The sequence below is a fragment of the Oncorhynchus keta genome, chromosome 19 (genome assembly GCF_023373465.1).
Source record: "Oncorhynchus keta strain PuntledgeMale-10-30-2019 chromosome 19, Oket_V2, whole genome shotgun sequence".
Lineage (NCBI taxonomy): Eukaryota > Metazoa > Chordata > Actinopteri > Salmoniformes > Salmonidae > Oncorhynchus > Oncorhynchus keta.
Window position 1 is genome coordinate 39,249,352 of NC_068439.1, and position 23,752 is coordinate 39,273,103.

Consider the following 23,752-nt stretch of genomic DNA (forward strand, 5'->3'; position numbering starts at 1 on the left):
TGCAGTGTCCAATTTACAGTAGCTATTACAGTGAAAGAATGCCATGCTATTTTTTGAGGAGAGTACACAGTTATGAACTTGACAATGGATTAATAAACCAATTAGGGACATTTGGGCAGACTTGATACAACAATTTGAACAGAAATGCAATGGTTCATTGGATCAGTCTAAAACGTTGCACATACACTGCTGCCATCTAGTGGCCAAAGTCTAAATTCCTCCTAAACTGGAATAATACATTGTGGCCTTTCTCTTGCATTTCAAAGATGGAACCTCTCTTAAAAAAACATTAATTTCACATTTCCACAAACGTCAGTGTTACCTTTAAAATGGTATCATTTTGGGTATGTCATTTTAGGCAAAAATGGAAAAAAAGGGGCTGATCCTTATACCGTGATATCATAATTTGCCCATATCGCCGACCTCTAAATTCTATACATTTTGCCATGGGACGATTAAGAGATTTAGCAATTTTATAACTAATTTACTGATATTCTACCCATTTTGCTATAGGGTGGAGGCAAATGTTTGGGCCCGACCTCGGTTGATAATTCGACGATGCTTACTACAAGTTTAGATGGTCTCATGGCCAGCTAACTTACAATACTTTTTTTTTTGCTGACATGGTCTAATTGAGACTGCTGATGCACAACCACATTTCGAAATTGCACTGTCAACAGTAAGTTAAGACCCCGACTGAGACCCCGTCCCTCCCAAATAAATATACACTGCTCAAAAAAATAAAGGGAACACTTAAACAACACAATGTTTGTCACTTTTGAATGCTGGCGAATGCTGGCGGTGCTTTCACTCTAGTGGTAGCATGAGACTGAGTCTACAACCCACACAAGTGGCTCAGGTAGTGCAGCTCATCCAGGATGGCACATCAATGTGAGCTGTGGCAATAAGTTTTGCTGTGTCTGTCGGCGTAGTGTCCAGAGCATGGAGGCGCTACCAGGAGACAGGCCAGTACATCAGGAGATGTGGAGGAGGCCGTAGGAGGGCAACACAGCAGCAGGGCCGCTACCTCCGCCTTTGTGCAAGGAGGAGCAGGAGGAGCACTACCAGAGCCCTGCAAAATGACCTCCAGCAGGCCACAAATGTGCATGTGTCTGCTCAAACGGTCAGAAACAGACTCCATGAGGGTGGTATGAGGGCCCGACGTCCACAGGTGGGGGTTGTGCTTACAGCCCAACACCGTGCAGGACGTTTGGCATTTGCCAGAGAACACCAAGATTGGCAAATTCACCACTGGCGCCCTGTGCTCTTCACAGATGAAAGCAGCAGGTTCACACTGAGCACATGTGACAGTCTGGAGACGCCGGCAACATCCTCCAGCATGACCGGTTTGGCGGTGGGTCAGTCATGGTGTGGGGTGGCATTTCTTTGTGGGGGGCCGGGCAGCCCTCCATGTGCTCGCGAGAGGTAGCCTGACGCCATTAGGTACCGAGATGAGATCCTCAGACCCCTTGTGAGACCATATGCTGGTGCGGTTGGCCCTGGGTTCCTCCTAATGCAAGACAATGCTAGACCTCATGTGGCTGGAGTGTGTCAGCAGTTCCTGCAAGAGGAAGGCATTGATGCTATGGACTGGCCCGCCCGTTCCCCAGACCTGAATCCAAGGGGGCACATTTGGGACATCACGTCTCGCTCCATGGAATTTGTTTCAGTTTCTATCAAAAGGCACATTACTTCTCCAAAGACACAAGTTCAGTTTGTACTTTTCTGGCAGCTTTCAGGACATCCAGAATGTTGACCTTATCCCCAAACTCCATCTGCACCACAGACTGTCCAGGAGTTGGCGGATGCTTTTGTCCAGGTCTGGGAGGAGATCCCTCAGGAGACCATCCGCCACCTCATCAGGAGCATGCCCAGGCGTTGTCGGGAGGTCATACAGGCACGTGGAGGCCACACACACTACTGAGCCTTAATTTTGAGTGTGACTCCAAATCCAGACCTCCATGGGTTGATAAATTTGATTTCCATTGATAATTTGAGTGATTTTTGTTGTCAGCACATTCATCTATGTAAAGAAAAAAGTATTTAATAATAATATTTCATTCATTCAGATCTAGGATGTGTTATTTTAGTGTTCCCTTAATTTTTTTGAGCAGTGTATATACAGTACCAGTCAGAAGTTGGGACACACCTACTCATTCAAGGGTTTTTCTAGGTGAATAATAGTGAAGAAATCAAGACTATGAAATAACACATGGAATCATGTGGTCACCAAAAAGGTGTTAAACAAATCAAAATATATTTGAGATTCTTCAAAGTAGCCACCCTTTGCCTTGATGACAGCTTTGCAAACTTTTGGCATTCTCCTAACCAGCTTCATGAAAGGTCCCCAAGACCACAGTGGCCTCCATCATTCTTAAATGTAAGAGGTTTGGAACCACCAAGTCAATTAAGAACAAATTGTGATTTACGATGTCCACTGTGGTCTTGGGGTACCCTTCCCCAGATCTGTGCCTCGACACAATCCTGTCTCGTAGTTCTTCCAGTTGCCCATTCCTGGTGTAAATCATGCATTGATGTGAATGGGTTTTCACTTATGCACAGCCATCTCAAGTGAAAGTTAGGCTATGTGAGAAGGCAACCCGTCACCTCATATAAGAGCAAACCATAGTCTTGTCCAACAGTGAAAGATGAAACTGTCTAAAATGATCTGCTAGAATGTTTTGAATTACAAAGATTTTCAATGATGCCCCGAAATGTCAGTTTCAAACTCCACTGGTTATATCTCCCTCATCTTCTGTCTCTGGCCCTATTTGTGATGTGCTCTTCTGGGTGTTTCTATGCGTATGCTTTTCGCTCTTAGGTCTGAAAGTCGAGGTCACCCACTGTGGTCAGATGAAGAGGAAATATCGCGTGTGCAATGTCACACGCCGTCCTGCCAGCCACCAAACGTAAGTGCTGCGCTAGTCGCTACACATTCCAGAAGTTTATCGTATGTATTTTTAATCAACCTATCCAAACATATAAACCGTATCTATCTCTTGATACAAGATCATGTTGATGCAAAGACGAGACGCAGTGCTCTTTCCTTTTGCTCTTTTGTTTTATTCATACGGTGGATGAATATGTATTATGTCTGCCCATTGCTCAGGTTCCCCTTACAGCTGGAGAATGGCCAGGCCATGGAGTGTACAGTGGCTCAGTACTTCAAGCAGAAGTACAGCCTACAGCTAAAATACCCCCACCTGCCCTGTCTACAAGTGGGGCAGGAACAGAAGCACACCTACCTACCCCTGGAGGTAAGAGGGTGGCTCTAAAACGCACACACACACACACACACACACACACACACACACACACACACACACTCCACAAATGAAACCCCACTGTATGTATAGAATGCACTCAAGATATTGTTGCAAGTGATGTTTCTCTCACTGTGGTTTTCCAAGCCTTCGTGACTTTAACGAAATTGCATGAAGGCAACACTCATTGCAACTGTGCATACCTGATGGGTAGGGGGGAAAAAGGGGTTTTGGACCTGGGCATGGTCAGATTTTAGTTTCCACCTTCAGGTCATTAGGCACCAAATGGAAGAAAAGGGACTGAAACGGTAACTAGTACCTGGACTTGTCCAATAGAAACAAATCTTTTCATGTTTCTCCATTACTTGACTACTGTGATTGTCAGTAACTAACTATTCTCTGTCCGTATACAGGTTTGCAACATTGTGGCCGGGCAGCGCTGCATCAAGAAGCTGACAGATAACCAGACCTCCACCATGATCAAAGCTACAGCACGTTCTGCACCCGACAGGCAGGAGGAGATCAGCCGACTGGTGAGTGATTACTTGCACCCTCGGTGGTGGGAGTGTGAACTGCAACTCAGGAAGCGGAGCGCTGTAGTCCGACAGTACAGTATGGAACCGCATCTCTAATAGAAATCCCCAATCAGTTGTAGTTGATGTCATGGCGATGTTGGCTAGTTAAGCTCATGCCCAGAAACACGTCATAGGGGTAACGGTTATCTCGTGCCGAACTGAGCCTGTGCAGGCCGTCAAATCAAAGGCACTCCTTCGATATAAAGTTGATTTTTGACAAATGAAAACGTGTCAGTTTGCCACTTTCATGAGGTTGGAGTAATAACATGTTCAACTACTTGAGGTATTGGCTCAAATCTAGGTTGCGCCTTTTAAGTTTCGAAAATTTATTCCATAGTTGTTAGTTTTCAGTTTTCTCATTGACTTCTCGAACACCAAACCCTGGCCTGGTCTGGTTCGCAAGCGTTCCCGGAAGTCTCGTGACGTTTTACCTCTGGGTTTAGAAACTTTATGCCGTAGTCTGAGGCAGCCATTTGTTTTTTTTTTGCAAGGAAAATGCACTGTTGGATCTTTTGAGTAGTTGCAAATATCCGTGTTACTGTTTTCTAAAGAAGTGTGATTGTCCAGAAAAGGTCTGCAGTCTTGAAACCCCAACGCACATATCTCTTGCCTCATATGGCTTCCTTACTGAGTATTCCATGTCCACCCCCCCAAATATAATCTGGGCCGGGTTACTGTAAAGTAACTTTGTGCTAAAAGGGCTTTATGAATGAATTGATGATCTGGTAACGGTCGATTGCAGTAGGAATCTAAATGATAGATTCACAACAACAAAAATACTTCAGACACTAGCAGGAAGCAAAGTCTTCTCTGCCTACCTAACCCCTTTCTTCCTTTCACACCACCTTTTCTCACGCCCCCCCTAGGTCAAAAGCAACAGCATGGTGGGCGGTCCCGACCCCTACCTGAAGGAGTTTGGCATTGTGGTGCACAACGACATGACCGAGGTGACAGGCCGAGTCCTCCCAGCGCCCATGCTGCAGTATGGGGGCCGGGTGAGTACCGACACTGGGCGGGACTGTGGCAGGGTGAGTACTGGGGCACTGGGCTGGGTCAATGTTTCATGGGAGGGATGGGGTGGGTGTGTGTGTGTGTGTGAAGGGTGAGTGGACTACTCAAGGGGAGGAGGATGAGACTTCATGCCACACAGCACATTTTAATTAAATTCAATAACCCTTACTGAAAAACTGTCTTCTGGCAAACAGTTGTTATACCTTTGGCCAATTTGCCGCAAGTAGGCACCAAGCTTGTATTTTCACATGCAAACAGTTGCAACTTGTGCATTTTTTTGGCAAACAATTCTAGGAGACTTGTGGCGAACGTTCAACTTTTTTGCTGCAAACTTGGTATGCAAATTAGATCAGGTTTTTGGTTACTGTGTGTTAACATTGAACTGTATCTACATAAACCAAATCACACACAGGTCTAACTTTAAATGAACATGCTTCTCACAGAGAACTAAACTTAACATACTAAATATACTAGACATGTATTCAATGTCTTAGGTGATAAAAATAAGTCATCATGCTAATGAAGAAAAAAGCAAATTGTTTAATCTATGTAGCTACATTTACATGAGAGAAATGTGAACACTGGGGATGTTGACCTTAGGATTTTTAAAGGGGCAACTACAGAATTTACATGAGCCAAGTGATAACTGGGCAATATCTTTCACCCAATGCAAGTTTAAATTATAATGAACACAATTTAAATACATTTAAAGAACTCAATCAAAGCCAGGTCAGAACTATTGCCTTTTTGAGTGAACTTTGGAGATGGCTGCTCTGTGGAAGTCCTTCATCCAAGCTTTGCTGAATGCATGAACTGAAACAATGTAACACAAAAACAAAATTAGGACACACAAAAAAATGATTACTGAAAGGTAGACTCAGAGGCTAATGGTCGGGTTTGGCTTTGGAAAAACGGGGTCGGCTGTGACAAAATTGGCTTGATGTTGCAATGCTTCTCAACAATGTTTCTGCCTTGTATAAATGCTATAAGAAGAAGCATTGTAACTAGCCTAAACTGGGATTTATGCCTACTAAATCTACCATTAAATGTGTGGCCAACTGTTCCTCAAGATTTTTTCTCCAGCCAAGCCTCAATACAACAGATTTAAAACGAATCAATGAATGATGATATTCAATCTAGACTGGGGACTTCATCATTTAAGAGACAGTTGTCTCGTCTCCCTGACTCAGGTGTGTATAAGACTTGGGTGGAAGATAAGCAACAAAAGCAGTTCATGTTATTTGTCCAAAATGAATTATTGCCTTGAAGAAGTCTTGACCTGGTGCACACATACATTGAGTCTACAAAACATTAAGAACGTTCCAAATATTAATTGGGGCACGGACTCCACAAGGTGTCGAAAGTGTTGACTCCAACATGGGCCAGCAAGTTGGCTGGATGTCCTTTGGGTGGTGGACCATTCTTGATACACACGGTAAACTGTTGAGTGTGAAAAACCCAGCAGCGTTGCAGTTCATGACTCAAACCGGTGCTCCTGGCACCTGCTAACATACCCCGTTCAAAGGCACTTCAATATTTTGTCTTACCAATTCACCCACCGAATGGCACACATACACAATCCATTTCTCAATTGTCTTGAGGCTTAAAAATCCTTATTTAACCTTAACCTCCCTTTCACTCTATCCCATAAAACATGACACTGCTAACTAGGCATCAATTAGCTAGCACTTTTCACGTTTATTAAGAAGGTTAATGAAGTTGGACTCATTCCAGACCACTTTGGTAGGTAGCTTGGTTTCCAATTTCCAGCAGATTTTCCTTAATCCCCTTGATTGGTCGTCAACGGTTACTGGTCTTGGAACTCATGTGTTCCCCAGAAACGGCTTCTGGTGAACTGTTTGCAGCTAGCAGCAATACATATTGTTGCCACAGGTTTGCCACTGATTCAAATAGAATCTTGAGAGAATTGTTGTCCAGAAAATAAAAACAACTCTGGCTAGCGGTTTGCCAATAGTGGCAATAAATATTATTATTGCCAGAGGTTTGCTGCGGATTACCACAAGTGGCAAACATTTGCAAACTTCTGGCAACATTTTGTGGCACACTATTTAGTTTGCCACAAATTTGCCACCAACTTCCATGAAGTTGCCCCAAGAAATTCCTTCCAACATCCCGCAAGGGCATTTATTATTGTGTGTGTGGTACCAGTCATAAATTTGGACATACAGGTGAAGTCGGAAGTTTACGTATACATTTAAACTCAGTTTTTCACAATTCCTGAATTTCAATCCTAGGAAAAATCCAGTTTTTTAGGTCTGTTAGGGTCACCACTTTATTTTAATAATGTGAAATGTCAGAATAATAGTAGAGATTTATTTCAGCTTTTATTTCATCACATTCCCAGTGGGTCAGAAGTTTACATGCACTCAATTCACATTTGGTAGCATTGCCTTTTAAATTGTTTAACCTGGGTCAAACGTTTCGGGTAGCCTTCCACAAGCTTCCCACAATAAGTTGGGTGAATTTTGGCTCATTCCTCCTGACAGAGCTGGTGTAACTGAGTCAGGTTTGTAGCCCTCCTTGCTCGCACACGCCTTTTCAGTTATGCCCACACATTTTCTATAGGATTTAAGTCACTGCTTTGTGATGGCCACTCCAATACTTTGACTTTGTTGTCCTTAAGCCATTTTGCCACAACTTTGGAAGTATGCTTGGGGTCATTGTCCATTTGGAAGACTCATTTGCGACCAAGCTTTAACTTCCTGACTGATGTCTTGAGATGTTGCTTCAATATATCCACACAATTTTCCTACCTCATGATGCCATCTATTTTGTGAAGTGCACCAGTCCCTCCAGCAGTAAAGCACCCCCACACCATGATGCTGCCACCCCCATGCTTCACGGTTGGGATGGTGTTCTTTGGCTTGCAAGCCTCCCCCTTTTTCCTCAAAAGATAACAATGGTTATTATGGCCAAACAGTTCTATTTTTGTTTCATCAGACCAGAGGACATTTCTCCAAAAAGTACGATCTTTGTCCCCATGTGCAGTTACAAACTGTAGTCTGGATTTTATTATAGCGGTTTTGGAGCAGTGGCTTTTTCCTTGCTGAGCGGCATTTCAGGTTATGTCGATATAGGACTCGTTTTACTGTGGATATAGATACTTCTGTACCCGTTTCCTCCAGCATCTTCACAAGGTCCTTTGCTGTTGTTCTGGGATTGATTTGCACTTTTCACACAAGTAAGTTTATCTCTAGGAGACAGAATGCATCACCTTCCTGAGTTGTGTGACGGCTGCATGGTCCGATGGTGTTTATACTTGCGTACTATTGTTTGAACAGATGAACGTGGTCCTTCAGGCATTTGGAAATTGCTCCCAAGGATGAACCAGACTTGTGGAGGTCTACAATTTGTTTTCTAAGGTCTTGGCTGATTTATTTTGATTTTCCCATGATGTCAAGCAAAGAGGCACTGAGTTTGAAGGTAGGCCTTGACATACAGTGGGGCAAAAAAGTATTTAGTCAGCCACCAATTGTGCAAGTTCTCCCACTTAAAAAGATGAGAGGCCTGTAATTTTCATCATAGGTACACTTCAACTATGACAGACAAATGAGAGAAAAAAAATCCATAAAATCACATTGTAGGATTTTTAATAAATTTATTTGCAAATTATGGTGGAAAGTATAAGTATTTGGTCAGTAACAAGTTCATCTCAATACTTTGTTATATACCCTTTGTTGGCAATGACCGAGGTCAAACGTTTTCTGTAAGTTTTCACAGGGTTTTAACACACTGTTGCTGGTATTTTGGCCAATTCCTCCATGCAGATCTCCTCTAGAGCAGTGATGTTTTGGGGCTGTTGCTGGGCAACACGGACTTTCAACTCACTCCAAAGATTTTCTATGGGGATGAGATCTGGAGACTGGTTAGGCCACTCCAGGACCTTGAAATGCTTCTTACTAAGCCACTCCTTCGTTGCCCGGCCAGTGTGTTTGGGATCATTGTCCTGCTGAAAGACCCAGCCGCGTTTCATCTTCAATGCCCTTGCTGATGGAAGGAGGTTTTCACTCAAAATCTCACGATACATGGGCCCATTCATTCTTTCCTTTACACGGATCAGTCGTCCTGGTCCCTTTGCAGAAAAATAGCCCCAAAGCATGATGTTTCCACCCCCATGCTTCACAGTAGGTATGGTGTTCTTTGGACTCAACGACGAGTTGAGTTTTTACCAAAATGTTCTGGTTTCACCAAAATATAACTTTTTGGTAAAAACTCAACTCGTTGTGTTTGGAGGACAAAGAATGCTGAGTTACATCCAAAGAACACCATACCTACTGTGAAGCACGGCGTAGGAAACACATTGTTCAGGGGCAGAATGACAGATTTTTACCTTGTCAGCTCAGGGATTCGATCTAGCAACCTTTCGGTTACTGCTCTAACCACTAGGCTACCTGCCGCCCCCTTTGTCGCCACCCTTTGCCTTGATGACTTTGCACATTCTTGGCATTCTCTCAACCAGCTTCACGAGGTAGTCACCTGGAATGCATTTCAATTAACAGGTGTGCCTTGTTAAAAGTGAATTTGTGGAATTTATTTCCTTTTTAATACTTTTGAGCCAATCATTTGTGTTGTGACAAATTAGGGGTGGTATACAGAAGGTAGCTCTGGTAAAAGACCAAGTCCATATTATAGCAAAAACAGCTCAAATAAGCAAAGAGAATGACAGTCCATCATTGCTTTAAGACAAGGTCAGTCAACACAGAACATTTCCACATTTTAAACCTTCAAGTGCAGTCTCAAAAACCATCAAGCGCTATGATGAAACTGGCTCTCATGAGGACTGCCACAGGAAAGGAAGACACGAAATACACGAGCACTGGACATTCGACCGGTGGAAATCTGCCCCTTGGTATGAGTCCAAATTTTTGGTTCCGATCTCTGTGTCTTTGTGAGACTAAGGGTACGTGAACGGATGATCTCTGCATGTGTGGTTCCCACCGTGAAGCATGGAGGAGGTGTGATAGTTTGGGGGTGCTTTGCTGGTGACACTGTCGTGAATTATTTAGAATTCAAGGCACACTTAACCAGCATGGCTACCACAGCATTCTGCAGCGATACGCCATCCCATCTGGTTTGTGCTTAGTCCCACTATCAGTTGTTTTTCAACAGGACAATGACCCAACACACTTCTAGGCTGTGTAAAAGGCTATTTGACAAAGAAGAGTGATGGAGTGCTGCATCAGATGACCTGACCTACACAATCACCCGACCTCAACCCAATTGAGATGGTTTGGGATGAGTTGAACCGCAGAATGAAGGAAAAGCAGTCAACAAGTGCTCAGCATATGAGGAAACTCCAAGACTGTTGAAATAGCATTCCATGTTAAGCTGATGGAGAGAATGCTAAGAGTGTGCAAAGCTGTCATCAAGGCAAAGCGTGGCTATTTGAAGAATCTAAAATATATTTTGATTTCTTACTATTTTCTACATTGTAAAATAAAAACCCTTGAAAGAGTATGTCAAGACTTTTGACTGGTGCTGTGTGGTATGTACGTTTGTTATATGTAGGCTATATACTTGGTTTCTACATAATGAGTTCCGTCCAGTGTTTATATAGCGTAATAATGTTTGGTACGGGTTGACCTCTACCACAGTTGGACTGTAAAACATTTGGTCACAGAAATGGCTTTAATAGAGATGTACTGACAGTTTTGGCACGGTATTGCTGGTTTCTATGCATTTTATTGGGCCCATTTTACAGTCTCTTGAGTGTTTTGGACTGCTGGGTAATTGAGTCTTATCTTCATTCTTTGAAATGTTTTTCTCAATACTATTCGTTTGTATGACTGGCACATCTTTCAGCCATTTTAACTGCTTTGGCTATGTTGTAGCTCTAATGGGTTCGTGATGAGACAAGTGACTGTCCTTGTGTTTTGTCACTCCATCACTGTTTTATCATGCTGATGTTTATAATATACAGTATGTTGCTATAATTACTGTGGACATCTGTGATTCAATGCTGGATCGGCACATCAGTCTTCAGGGCTTTTTCTTTCTTGAACTGCGCATTTTTATATGTATAGCTTGCTGGAGAATCGCATGTGGATACGGACCCTGAGAGATAGATGTACATCTATCCATCGATCTAAGTTGGCTTTAGTAGGAATGGATTGAATAACACATGGCACCTAGGTGTGTATCAGCAAAACTTGTTGTTGATATAACTGGAAGGGTGGTAGCCTGCAGTCTTATCACAGTGTAAAGTATTTGCTCATCTTTTAATGTACAGTGTCTATTCCATACGTGAACGTTCTGCCCTGTTGAATAAGCTTCCGGTGCGGTCTAGTATGTGGAGGTTTTGCCTGCATGCTTCTTGCAATGGGATGAACTGTGTGTAATAGGATCTTACGGTAGAAGTTGCCTCGAACCACAGATCTAGGGTCAGATTCTCCTACCCCCCTCCATCCTAATCACCCCCATTAGTTGTATGTAAAAAGATCTGACCCTGTATCACTGGGAAGGTGCAACTTCTACCCGCACTATGTGCGTGGTGCAGGCAGGAAGCTGGGGAGTTGTATCTGCTGTGTCGGCTGGTTAAACCGGGGGGTTCACTAAGAGCGTAGGGACTCTCTCCGCAGAATAAGACCGTGGCCACGCCCAACCAGGGCGTGTGGGACATGCGGGGGAAGCAGTTCTACGCCGGGATCGAGATCAAGGTGTGGGCTGTGGCCTGCTTCGCCCCACAGAAACAGTGCAGAGAGGACCTGCTCAAGTGAGTCATCTGCCCGTCAACATGGGAGACACACCTTCACCCTTTCTCTTTTCCTATTCCCACAAATCTCCATAGCCCTGCTTAGTCTGTGTGGTGATCATTACTCATTTCGGGCCAAATCCAAACTTTTAAGATATGTGGGCTTATCCAAAATATGATGTACATCTCCCATTGATGTATGCATACTAGTTACGCAAATATATCTTAAGTTAGGATTTTGACCACAGAATTTCAACTTATTGTTCAACAGTTTGAATGCAGTATTCTGGCTCTAGACTAGATTCCCTGAAGGTTTGTTCATGGTTTTCTAGGAGCTTCACAGACCAGCTGAGGAAGATCTCGAAGGATGCGGGGATGCCCATCCAGGGACAGCCGTGTTTCTGTAAATACGCCCAGGGAGCGGACAGCGTGGAACCCATGTTCAAACACCTGAAGATGTCCTATGTGGGACTGCAGCTCATCGTGGTCATCCTGCCCGGCAAAACCCCTGTCTACGGTAAGAATCATACTACTTTAGTTGGGTAAATCTATTCTTTATTTGGAGAAATCTATTATGTTGAAAGAAGAGCAAACTAACTTCAACTAGGTTGTCCGTCTCTTCCTACTGTCTTTAAAAAAAAAATGCATTTCCTCTTATGGATTTGTATAAGATATTTGATCAAATATAATTGGAAGGCTTGAAAATGGTGGTAGGGGAGCAAACCCCCCTCAATTTCCACTAGTGCCTTGAGGAACACTAGTTCACTATTCATGCTTAAAATGTTAAGAGAACCAATCTACTAGCTACTCTTGCATTTGAGAATATTAGAGCTCAATTACTTTTCTGTGTCCGTATGGTCCTGGTGCCACAGCGGAGGTGAAGCGGGTAGGAGACACTCTCCTGGGCATGGCCACTCAGTGTGTCCAGGTGAAGAACGTGGTGAAGACGTCCCCCCAAACCCTCTCCAACCTCTGCCTCAAGATCAACGCCAAACTGGGGGGCATCAACAACGTCCTTGTGCCCCATCAGAGGTGGCAACCACACACACGCATACTCATACATGCAATTTTAAAGAGTTACAATTCATATAAGGAAATCAGTTAATTGAAATAAATTCATTAGGCCCTAATCTATGTAATTTCACATGACTGGGCAGGGGTGCGGCCATGGGGAGCCAATCAGAAATGAGTTTTTCTCCACAAAAGGGCTTTATTACAGACAAATACTCCTCAGCACCCCCACCACCCCTCAGATGATCCTGTAGGTGAAGAAGCTGGCTATGGAGGTCCTGGGCTGGTGTGGGTTACAAGTGGTCTGCGGTTGTGAGACTGGTTGGACATGCTGCTAAATTCTCTAAAATGACGTTGGATGCAGCTTATGGTTGATAAATTAACATTAAATTCTCTGGCAACAGCTCTGGTGTACATTCCTGCAGTCAACATGCCAATTGCACGCTTCCTCAACTTGAGACATCTTTTATTGTCCCCAGCACAAGGGGAATCAGCTTCTTCATATCCCACACTTGTCAGGCGGCTGGATTATCTTGGTAAAGGAGAAATGCTCACGAAAAGGGATATAAACAAATCTGTACACAAAATTTGCGAGAAATCAGCTTTTTGTGTGTATGGAAAATGTCTGATTTTTTTATTTTATTTTAGCACATGAAACCAACACTTTACATGTTGCGTTTGTGTTTGTTCAATGTGGTATACTCAAGATTGTGTCTCGCTGCAAGTGATGTTCTCACGATGGTCTTCCGAGCCTTCATGGCTTTGAAGAAATTGCCTAAAGGCAACACTGATGCAGTACAACTGTGAATAAAACAGCCCACTGCTTAATCATCAATGAAAGCGCAATACACCCACACAACATACAATTGCCTATCCACATTCTGTTATGTCCATAACATGTCAATCAATTCTCAAATGTATTGTGCTGAAGACTTATACCTCTGCTCTGAGAGCAAAGCAACACACACACACACACACACACACACACACACGCACACACTTATTTTATTGCCATATCTTTAAAAAAAACAACATGTAAATAATGTAAACCTCTCCCTACCTCCAGACCCTCTGTGTTCCAGCAACCTGTCATCTTCCTGGGGGCGGACGTTACTCACCCTCCAGCCGGCGACGGCAAGAAGCCCTCCATCGCGGCGGTGGTGGGCAGCATGGACGGCCACCCCAGCCGCTACTGTGCCACGGTGCGCGTGCAGACGTCGCGCCAGGACCTGTCCCAGGAGCAGCTGTACAGCCAGGAGGTCATTCAGGACCTGACCAACATGGTGCGCGAGCTGCTCATCCAGTTCTACAAGTCCACACGCTTCAAGCCCACCCGCATCATCTACTACCGCGGCGGCGTGTCCGAGGGCCAAATGAAACAGGTGAGGAGGGGGTGACTAAGGGAGGGTTTGATGCGTGTCGTTTCGGTTCATTAGGGTTTGTGGGTTTTCAAGTTTTGACTCTGTTCTGAATTGACTGTTGAATGACATTGCTTTATGATTTATCATTTTGAGTCGGTGGCTGCTTATCCCTTTAAAAGGTGCGGCCCCTCACACCTCAGGAAAACCATGGTGTCCTATCAGTGTTGGGCGTTGACGGTTCAATACTGACTCAAAGTATATCCAGACGGATCTCCCTCTCCAATTAACCCTGTCTCTACAACTTGAGATATAATGTAAAGGATAGAAGAGAACAAGTGTGGTCCCTAGTGATTTGTGCCACAGTGCCCTGGATATAGCATCTCACTGCGTTTACACAGGCAGCCCGATTTGGATCTTTTGCTCAATTATTGGTCTTTTGACCAATCGGATCAGATCTTTGGCCAATAATTGGGCAAAAGAACAGAATTAGGCTACCTGTGTAAACGCAGCCAACTTTGACTCAACCAGAGAATCATATCAATGCATTTTTCCCTGCAATGTGAATCTCACTGTTTCTGTGTCTGTGTGGGTGGCTGTGTGTGTAGGTGGCGTGGCCGGAGCTGATAGCAATCAGGAAGGCCTGTATCAGCTTGGAGGAGGACTACCGACCGGGCATCACCTACATCGTGGTTCAGAAACGCCACCACACCCGCCTCTTCTGCTCAGACAAGGCCGAGAGGGTGAGTGGAGACCCATGTAGAGCAGGGGTGTCAACTCAATTCCTGGAGGGCAGTGTCTGTGTTTTTTTTTTTAGGGAACTTCCTAAGCAATTACCTTTTTCAAATGATCGATCAAGTACATGGGAGGGGCGAGGACACCCAGCCCTCCGGGAATTGAGTTTGACATCCCTGATGTAGAGGGTGCAGTTAACCGCAGGTCTAGGATCAGATTACCCACCTGTAAACCATTTGTGGATAAAACGACATCTGTACCAGGCCTTTGGCAGTGTTTCAATACTTTTTAAATGCATCTCTCAAAACTCCTATCTTTGGAGTAATATCTGAGCTGACAGTTCACTCGATTCATGATTTAGACACAGCCAAAGTTACAGATGGGTTGCAGAGCGAGTTAGCCCCTCTTCAGCTTGCACCCCAGCATATCCAGTGTCTTTAATCGCAACTATCCCCCCCTACAGGTTGGAAAGAGTGGCAACGTCCCAGCCGGAACCACCGTGGACAGCACAATCACTCACCCCTCCGAGTTTGACTTCTACCTTTGCAGCCATGCTGGGATCCAGGGCACCAGCCGGCCCTCCCACTACCACGTCCTGTGGGACGACAACTGCTTCACGGCTGACGAGCTCCAGCTGCTCACCTACCAGCTGTGCCACACCTACGTCCGCTGCACCCGCTCAGTCTCCATCCCCGCGCCAGCCTACTACGCCCGGCTGGTGGCTTTCCGCGCCCGCTACCACCTGGTGGACAAAGATCACGACAGGTACTGATGAAAGTGGCAAGGCACAAGTTCTGAATACTGAGGGGTATCACAGATATACAGTGCCCTCTGTAGTTATTGGGACCGTTTTCTTTTGGCTCTGTACTTCAGCACTTCGTATTTGAAATGATACAATGACTGAGGTTAAAGTGCAGACTGTCTGCTTTAATTTGAGGTTATATTCATCCATATCGGGTGAACCATTTAGAAATTACACCATTTTTTTGTACGTAGTCCCCCCCCCAATTTAGGAGACCAAAAGTACTGGGACAAACTCCAAAAATTTGTTGACTGCACTTGCTGTTTGTTTTTGGATGCGTTTCAGAGTATTTTGTGCCCAATATAAATGAATGGAAAATGTATTAATCAATTTGGAGTCACTTTTATTGTAAATAACAATATATAATACACTTCTACATTAATGTGGATTCTACCATGATTACGGATAATCCTGAATGAATCATGAATAATGATGAGTGAGGAAGTTAGACACACAAATATCATACCCCAGAAATGCTAACCTCCCTTTATTGTAATTGTGAGAGGTTAGCATGTCTTGGGGGTATGATATTTGTGTGTCTAACTTTCTCACGCATCATTATTCACAATTAATTCAGGATTATCCGTAATCATGGTAGAATCCACATTAATGTAGAAGTGTTTAGAAACATTCTATTCTTATTTACAATAAAAGTGACTCCAAAATGACAACATTATTTACCATTCATTTATATTGGGCATTAAATACTGTGCATCCAACAAATTTGTTGAGTTTGTCCCAGTACTTTTGGTCTCCTAAAATGGGGGGGACTACGTACTAAAAGTGGTGTAATTTCTAAATGGTTCACCCGATATGGATGAATATAACCTCAAATTAAAGCAGACAGTCTGCACTCCAGCCTCAGTCATTGTATCATTTCAAATCAAAGTGCTTAAGTACAGAGCCAAAAGGGTAAAAAACATGCTTCATTGTCCCAGTAATTACACAGAGGACTTTATATGAAATGTCATTTTAGCCTGAACAGACACTAATGGGCTGTATTAGCTGCCCTATATGTTAGATTTATATCTGCAACTTATTATGCATCTATCTTTACTGAATATACCATTTTTGTTTGGCATGTTGATGCAAATACATTCTGGTAGATTTAGTTCAAAATGACTGTTAAGTTGTAATGGTGCAACCAAACAGTTGGGCTTTTGCTTCTGTTACTTTATCATGTATCTGACCCCTTTCTCTTGTCCTGTCCTGCAGTGCGGAGGGCAGCCACGTGTCGGGCCAGAGTAACGGTCGGGACCCACTGGCCCTAGCCAAGGCAGTCCAGATCCACTATGATACCCAGCACACCATGTACTTCGCCTGAGCCATGCCAGCAATGGGTGCAGTTCTGTCCCATCTCTCTCTCTCTCTCTCTCTCTCTCTCTCTTTTTTTGCCAGTCTCTCTCTCTCTTGCGTGTTGATCTGCACCAAAGTGGTTCGAAGCCAGTGAAGTGTGCCAATGGAGTATTTTCCTTTTTGGGGAAAAAACGACATCCGGCGTTCCCGATTGAGCCGCCTTCTACCAGCAATCCGGCACTGAGAGACCGTGGGGTTTCCAATGTACAGAGAAAGCAAATACACGCATACACAAGTTGAGCCATTTTATTTTTTAATGTCTTTTTTGTGTGTTTTTTTTGTAACACTGAGCAATGGAGCGGACTGACGCCAATCGTCAGTGGCAGCTCTTCTAGCTAAGCAGGACTCTGTCTACTTTTTACCTCAAAGCCCCTTTGGGTGAAAACCTGTCATAAGGTCTTGGGTTGGTGGGGGTCATTGGGGGTATGCGTGGAAACATGGGTGGGGTGGACCTTTTTTTTTGAGAATATTTTTTTTCTCACTTTTATGATCATGTTTTTCCTTTCTCCTTTTCTTCAGTCTTACAAGCGAGGTCACCTGGGTATCCATACCCATTACTCTTTCTTCTCCCATTTAGCGAAGAATAAGTGTGTTTGTGTATATACGTGTGCGTGTGTGTCTTTGCGTGTGTGTGTTTCATGGCAGGCCACTGAATTGTAAAGGGAAAATCAAGGAGATAACTGCTGTAAATGCCTCAGATTTGATGTTTTTATATTCACACATTACATATATATAAATATTTACATCTATAGAACAGATTGAACTATACAGGCTTCACAGAGGCCGGTGGGTATATGTGTAGCAGTAGCAACCGTGGTTTAGCCGGTGTGGCTGACTGGGCAATGGGACCTATTGAATGGTTGAGAGCTTCGTGAGGGTTTACGGCATTGGGCTAAGCCGTCTTAGTTGGTGCCCCGTGTGAGGAAGGGGATCCATCCCTTAAACTTGTTTGTCTCAACGGTTATGACATTGTTGGGGTGGAGCATGTTTTTTAGCAAGGCGCTAGTCGTCTGAATTTTTCAGAGCAGGAAAACACATTCACTTAACTTTTGGGGTCTCCTTTGCTACCGGCCAATTCATTGCACTGACCGGGGACGCTAGGTAAGCAACAGAGGGCACTCTTCTCTTACATTTATGCATTTATACATACAAATCAAAAAGCAGAATTTGTAAGAGTTTAATATAAAACTGTTTTTGTGGCTAATCTTAACTATTGTTCAGACATAGTTGGTATATTTGATGTTGTTCTTATTGTTGTTGTTAATGTTCTTATATACGATTATGATAATTATCAAACCGGCAGCAACCAGATGTGTAGTTAGGAGATCAGTGGCTGGGTTTAGAGTTAGACACTTTGTAGCATTCTGGCCTCCGGTGTGGGGGAGGCCCAAGGTGGGGGGCCTCCGGCGTGGGGGAGGCCCAAGGTGTATCAGTTTATGCGCCCTTCTGCTCCTCAGTTATGTAGTAGTTTATGGTGTTAGGGAATGGTTTGGCTGTGTTCTCCAGTAGGGAACATCTGTGTTGATCTATCACTGTTACCCCTGACTGGTAAAACAGGAGGTTACCATCAGTGCTCATCTGGTGAGTATTGTTGGCAGCAGGGGGTTTCGGTTCGAATGGATGAAAGGTGACAATCAGAGCTGGCATTAGGAAGAAACTGGGACAGACAGTGGTAAACAAAGAGGTATGCAATAGGCAATGAGTTACATTTTTAGAACTTCATAATGTGTTTCTATGATAGTTTGTGTGTATTTGAACAAGTATATCTATCCAAGTCTAAACTTGTGGTATTTTTTAATGAAATAATGTTTTGAACACCAGATATGAACATAAAGCATAAGCACTGCCCTTGGATCTAATGACACCTGACCAGTCACGGCCGCGGTTAAAGATCCCATTTAACCAGTCGTGGGGTGGGTATGGTTGTGCATAACTCGCGGTGAGGATGGGGCGGGGGTAGACGGCGGCGTGCACGCCTCGTCAGGGGGGGTCGGCTCAGCGAGAAACCCTTTTGTAATAAACCATACGTTAAGCAGCAGGTTTGCTATGAATGAGTTTTGAGCGCCTACCTGTCGAGGGCGTGGGCGCTTGCCTATGGGAGGGGAAGCATGGTGGCGGTCCAGGCGTTGCATGCAATAAGTTTGAGGGGCGGGGGCTAAGCTGTTGTGGAGACGTGCACTAGTTTTCCCACGCGGCAAGGGTGCTGCGTTGATTCAGCCTGGTGTGGTAGTCTGCAGAGTGTGTTCCTGTGGGTGTGGCCAGACTGGAGCATTGTCCAGGATGTGGGTGTGGTCTCCTAGCAGGGGATCCAAAGGCGGTGATGACTCCCCAGTTTTGAACATATTATCATTGCAAAGCAATATTAACCCAGAATCCAGTTTTCGAATGAGGAAAAAGCTATAATTCTTCTCGTCGACGTGGCTGTTGGTCTGCTCTCTGTCGCCGTTTGTGTTTCTGTAACTAGTTTTGTTGCCTGTATCAATCAGTGGGAATGTGCATTCAGTGGACTAGCTATTTAGGCTCTGAGAATAAACATTTAAAAAAGGTAACATTTAAAAAAGGTAACATTTAGACTTTGCTCGCCTGCATGCCAGAGTATTGTCTCTAAAAAAATCTCTTTAGAATTATATTTATTAAGAGACAGGAGGGGGAAAAAATAAATGTTTATGAATTTAGTGAGACTGTTATAGGCTAGCAATATCGTCCACTCTCCTCGAGACGTATTTGAAAGATTCCTACACAAATGTCAGTAAAAAAACGGAGGCACAGGCCGCTAGAGGCTGAGCGTTCGAGCCTTTATGTCGTGGCCCGACGACAAACGAGGTACTTTCTTCAAAAGTGGGCCCGGTAAAGACTTGAACTCTCGCCCCCGCACAGGCTTCAGTGTAGCGTCCATTTAGGCCTCCGCTTCCTGGTTTGTGCCCCTGCCACGCCTCTTGGGGCTGTCCTGTCTCGTGGCGCCACCCACACAAGCGCACTTCCTCTCTGTGGGGGGCCTCGGCCCAAGGTGTCCACGGCCACAGGAATACCTCCTTTTTAACCTTTTTAACGAACCATTCTTTCTGTGCCCCGTTTGAAAGAGAGCATGATTTTATTTTTTAATTCCTCTTTGATATAATGACTACAGGTTTATTTGACATTGTGTAATTTAATTTTCTTCTTTATTCTGGTGTGTAGCTCTGCTGTTTTCTGCTAGTGGTCTGAGCTGTGTGACTGTCCAATGGCAATAGAAAGGTACCCTGTCTGACCTGCTGGGGAGGGGGTGGGGCTTCCTCAGGCCCCTCCCACAAAGGCGCCTAATCACTCGCTGTATTGCTATGTGACATGTTGAATTTTTTTTTTTTTTTTTTTTTAGCCTGCAGGGAATATTTGTGTTATTGTGCAAAGTAATAAATTGGTATTTTATGCCTATATCATACGCTGGTGTTTCCTCTCCTCATTCCTTTATTGCTTTTTACCCCAACACCACACATGACACAAAGGGCAAATGCTAGTCTTCTGCTCCATTTACAATGTATAATAAATTAGTTGTGTGATTACAGGGCTGCCACTGTAGAGAATTTAATGTAGAGTATAATAGAAATAGTCCACAATCACAACTAGAGGTACTACATTAACATGTCAGTAGATGGCATCATTCTCATCATTCTGTCAATGAGCAGAACAAGTCTACTGGCTGTGCAAAAACAGTCTGAGGAGATGGGACTCCTGAAAACCCCCTCCTCACTCAGTTTAGCTTAACAAAAGATAAGACACTGTCATTTTATGACAAAGCCACTATCATGTACCAAAGAGCAATTGTAAATCTAAAGGCAGCATTTGTTGACTTGGACAATGCAGTCAGCTGATACAACTATCTTGGAGATGATTACACAAAATCAGGGATGTCCATCTTGAACAACTACTGCTATTGTGTGTGTTAGGGTGTGCAGTGCCTGTTCCGTCAAACATGTTCTGTGTGTGTGGAGCAACAACTCGACAAATCAATGAAAACCTGGCGACTTATATTTGGGTTTCGAACATTTATTTAGATGTTCATGTATTATTTTGTGTGTGCTAATGATTCCAGTGGATTTCCGCAATAGCCTTCATTTACGATGTGGTATTCATCATATGCAGTACCATGGGCCAATATGTCTCATTCACAATGGACAGCCTGTGCATCCCCATCCTCCCTCCCCTTTTCCCCCTCTCTTGTATCACTGCCCCTCCTATTCCATTTCCTGTGTCCCGTGCTGTTGTCATGACCACCGTTGCCAAGGAGAGGTCACACTCGCACGAGAAAGGGAACTCGAACCGCAGATCTTGTTACCATACTATTGAATTAATCAGCACACCAAGGTTCAATGAGATGTGGTGAGCGAGGAGATCAGAAACGAACAGCTGATAAGCAAAATAAATCATTTGTTCTCCGTCAGTCACACTGTTAACAATGTAAATCCATTGATATAATCCACAAGATGGGATATCAGCCCTTGATATGGAAGACCAGTGCTTTGTGACCATAGACATTGAATCAATCTCTCTTGAATGAGAAGAAACAGACGATCTCAATGGAAAAATGACACTCGCTGCACTTAATTTTTTGTGAGTAAATTTAAGGAGACTTGTTTAGGCAACACCACTTTTCTCCATCCCTTAGATGGAGAGTGAATGCTTACACCTGACCTGTATTTCTCACGTGGGGGTTTCTGCTTTGTAGTCTGATTCTTTCTGCTCGCAAACAGTCACTCCACCTAGCTGCCTTTATTTGTATTGTTTTGGCCATTTCTCCCTTTCACTGCAGCACCCCCAGACAAAAAGCAGAGTTGTAAAAGCTCATTTAGCCATGTAGCGCAAAGCAGAGCATTTAAGCCCCATTGTAGAGGCCCCCTTGATTATCTTTGTATTAATTGATCCGCCTACAGACACCCCCCTCTCCCTCCCCCTGTACTGTCGAGTTCCCCTTCTCTTTCCAGACACTGTGTTGCTCTCACAGGTTGACGGTAAAACTGAGGTTGTTCTGAAGATGGGAGGGGCGGACGTACTATTCCACTTACCTGGCAGTTTGACTAAGTGCTCTGGCCTGCTATCTATACCCTAACACCCAGATTGGACTGACTCATTTGGGTTTGCGTGCGTGGGGGGGGGTGAAGGGCAGCAAGCTGAACCTGCGTCGAGTCTGAAGTGGCTCGGCAGGCTCTGAGCCCTTTGTGAGCATTGTGACGAAGACACTTCAACAGGCGCCAGCGACAGATGCCTCTTCACTCTCCAAGGCTGTGTTCTTTAAGACACCATCATAACACATTTTAAGCTTTAGCGGTGAAACAACTTTGGCATCAACCATCAAGTTTTGGTTCATTTGGAGGCTAATTTAGGATGAACTTGGACAAAAGGACATAAATGGACAAAGGCCTATTTGTGTTTTATCAAGACATCGGTTCATGTTTTGTTTATCTTCTGTTGACCTTTTTGCTCATAGAGGACTGTAATCAGTTTTTTTTTTGCTCCCAGCGAATCGAGTATCAATTTGATCAGCCTGACGTATCGAGGTAAGGCTACACCTAGATCAGCTCAGCACTTGGGTTCGTGGGAAGTTAGAGGGCCAGAGCTGCTGACAGAAGTGGATGACATCAATTATACCCTAGCCACAAACCCACTAGGCCTGATGGTGCCGTTTCTGAAGCTCGATCAATCAAACATAGGTGAGCTGCCACTAGCGGCTGCACAGCTATTGACTCTTCAATAATTCATCAGTTTGTAAGAGGGGGAAAGTAAGAGAGCTAGGAGTGACGGATGGTGGTGGAGGAAGAGAAGACTATCACCGGGGAGGAAAAAGTAGAAAAACGCTGAGTTGAAGACATCCGACTAGATGTTGGAAAGAAACACAGAGACATAAGAAGCTTGAGAAGGGAAGGTAGTTTAAGACAGGACAGTGAGTGACTCAAATTCAGGATTGTGAAAGGCCCAGACAGAGAAAGCAGGTGGAGCAAAGGAGTGGGCCTTGAAGTGAGAAAGAGGACATAGACAAGTGTTTTAAAGGTCAGTTTCAGGTGGTCAGAAGACATCGAGAGCAGCCATCATGGTCAACACAGGCATGCAGCTGATCAGCTTCACCTGCGCGGTGACAGGTTGGGTCATGGCCATCGCTGTGACGGCCTTGCCTCAGTGGAAGGTGTCAGCCTTCATCGGCAGCAACATCCTCACCTCCGAGATCAAGTGGGAGGGCATCTGGATGAGCTGCATCTACCAGACCACGGGCCACATGCAGTGCAAGACCTATGACTCCATGCTGGCTCTGCCCCCGGATCTCCAGGCAGCACGTGCCCTCATGTGTGTGGCCATCTTCCTGGGCTGGTTGTCCTGCACCGTGTCCTGCTGCGGCATGAAGTGCACCACATGCGCTGGCGACGACCGTCGCGCCAAGGCGGGCATCGCCCTCTCCGGCGGCGTGCTATTCATCCTGACGGGCCTGTGCGTGCTGGTGCCCGTCTCCTGGACCGCCAACACAGTGGTCCAGGACTTCTACAACCCCAACGTGCCTGTCATGTACAAGCGAGAGCTTGGCCAGGCGATCTACCTGGGTTGGGCATCTGCAGTTATTCTGATAATCAGCGGGGCCGTGCTGAGCAGCACCTGCCCCCATATCGAGAGGGGAGGAGGGGAGTACCGCCGGGGATACATGGGCCGGAGCTTTCCTAACTTGCGCCCCTCCCCCCTCGCACCTGATCCTCCGAAACCTATCACCTCTAACAGCGTGCCCCTGAAAGAATATGTATAGTCAGAGAAAATGTGTGAATATAATTGCATGAATTGGAGTATGGGAAGGAGCAAGGTTGAGAAGAGGAAGTAGAAGGCAAAGGAAACATGTTTTGGACTGTGAGTGGGGGTGAGGAGTTGTGACCTGGAAGGTTTTGACGATGGGAAGCATTGGATTTGAAGCTCTACTC

General features: G+C 44.6%; 2 protein-coding genes and 1 non-coding gene across 11 annotated transcripts in view; all 3 read left to right on the forward strand.

The window, feature by feature from the left end:
• The window catches only part of ago4 (argonaute RISC component 4), a 34,897-nt gene extending 14,656 nt beyond the window's left edge, over positions 1-20,241 (forward strand). For 3 of the 9 annotated variants that reach the window (XM_035793441.2, XM_052470562.1, XM_052470564.1), the window contains exons 7-17: positions 2,822-2,909; positions 3,110-3,257; positions 3,677-3,796; positions 4,705-4,866; positions 11,434-11,582; positions 11,894-12,078; positions 12,434-12,593; positions 13,639-13,954; positions 14,539-14,673; positions 15,129-15,430; positions 16,683-20,241. In XM_035793441.2, coding sequence (XP_035649334.1) covers positions 2,822-2,909; positions 3,110-3,257; positions 3,677-3,796; positions 4,705-4,866; positions 11,434-11,582; positions 11,894-12,078; positions 12,434-12,593; positions 13,639-13,954; positions 14,539-14,673; positions 15,129-15,430; positions 16,683-16,791 — 1,874 coding nt within the window. In that variant the 3' untranslated portion in view covers positions 16,792-20,241. The remainder of the gene's footprint in view (positions 1-2,821; positions 2,910-3,109; positions 3,258-3,676; positions 3,797-4,704; positions 4,867-11,433; positions 11,583-11,893; positions 12,079-12,433; positions 12,594-13,638; positions 13,955-14,538; positions 14,674-15,128; positions 15,431-16,682) is intronic. The other 6 variants (XM_035793449.2, XM_052470567.1, XM_052470568.1 and 3 more) reach the window with 3 other exon arrangements.
• On the forward strand, positions 13,292-13,372 carry LOC118398899 (small nucleolar RNA SNORD35). The gene has a single exon (XR_004828720.1). It is a non-coding gene; the product is annotated as a small nucleolar RNA SNORD35 (small nucleolar RNA).
• A 36-nt stretch (positions 20,242-20,277) lies between the features above and the next one.
• Positions 20,278-23,622, forward strand: LOC118398269 (claudin-9-like). Its single transcript, XM_052470569.1, has one exon. The coding sequence runs from the start codon at positions 22,885-22,887 to the stop codon at positions 23,581-23,583; it is 699 nt and encodes a 232-aa protein (XP_052326529.1). The 5' UTR covers positions 20,278-22,884; the 3' UTR covers positions 23,584-23,622.
• Positions 23,623-23,752: the final 130 nt, after the last annotated feature.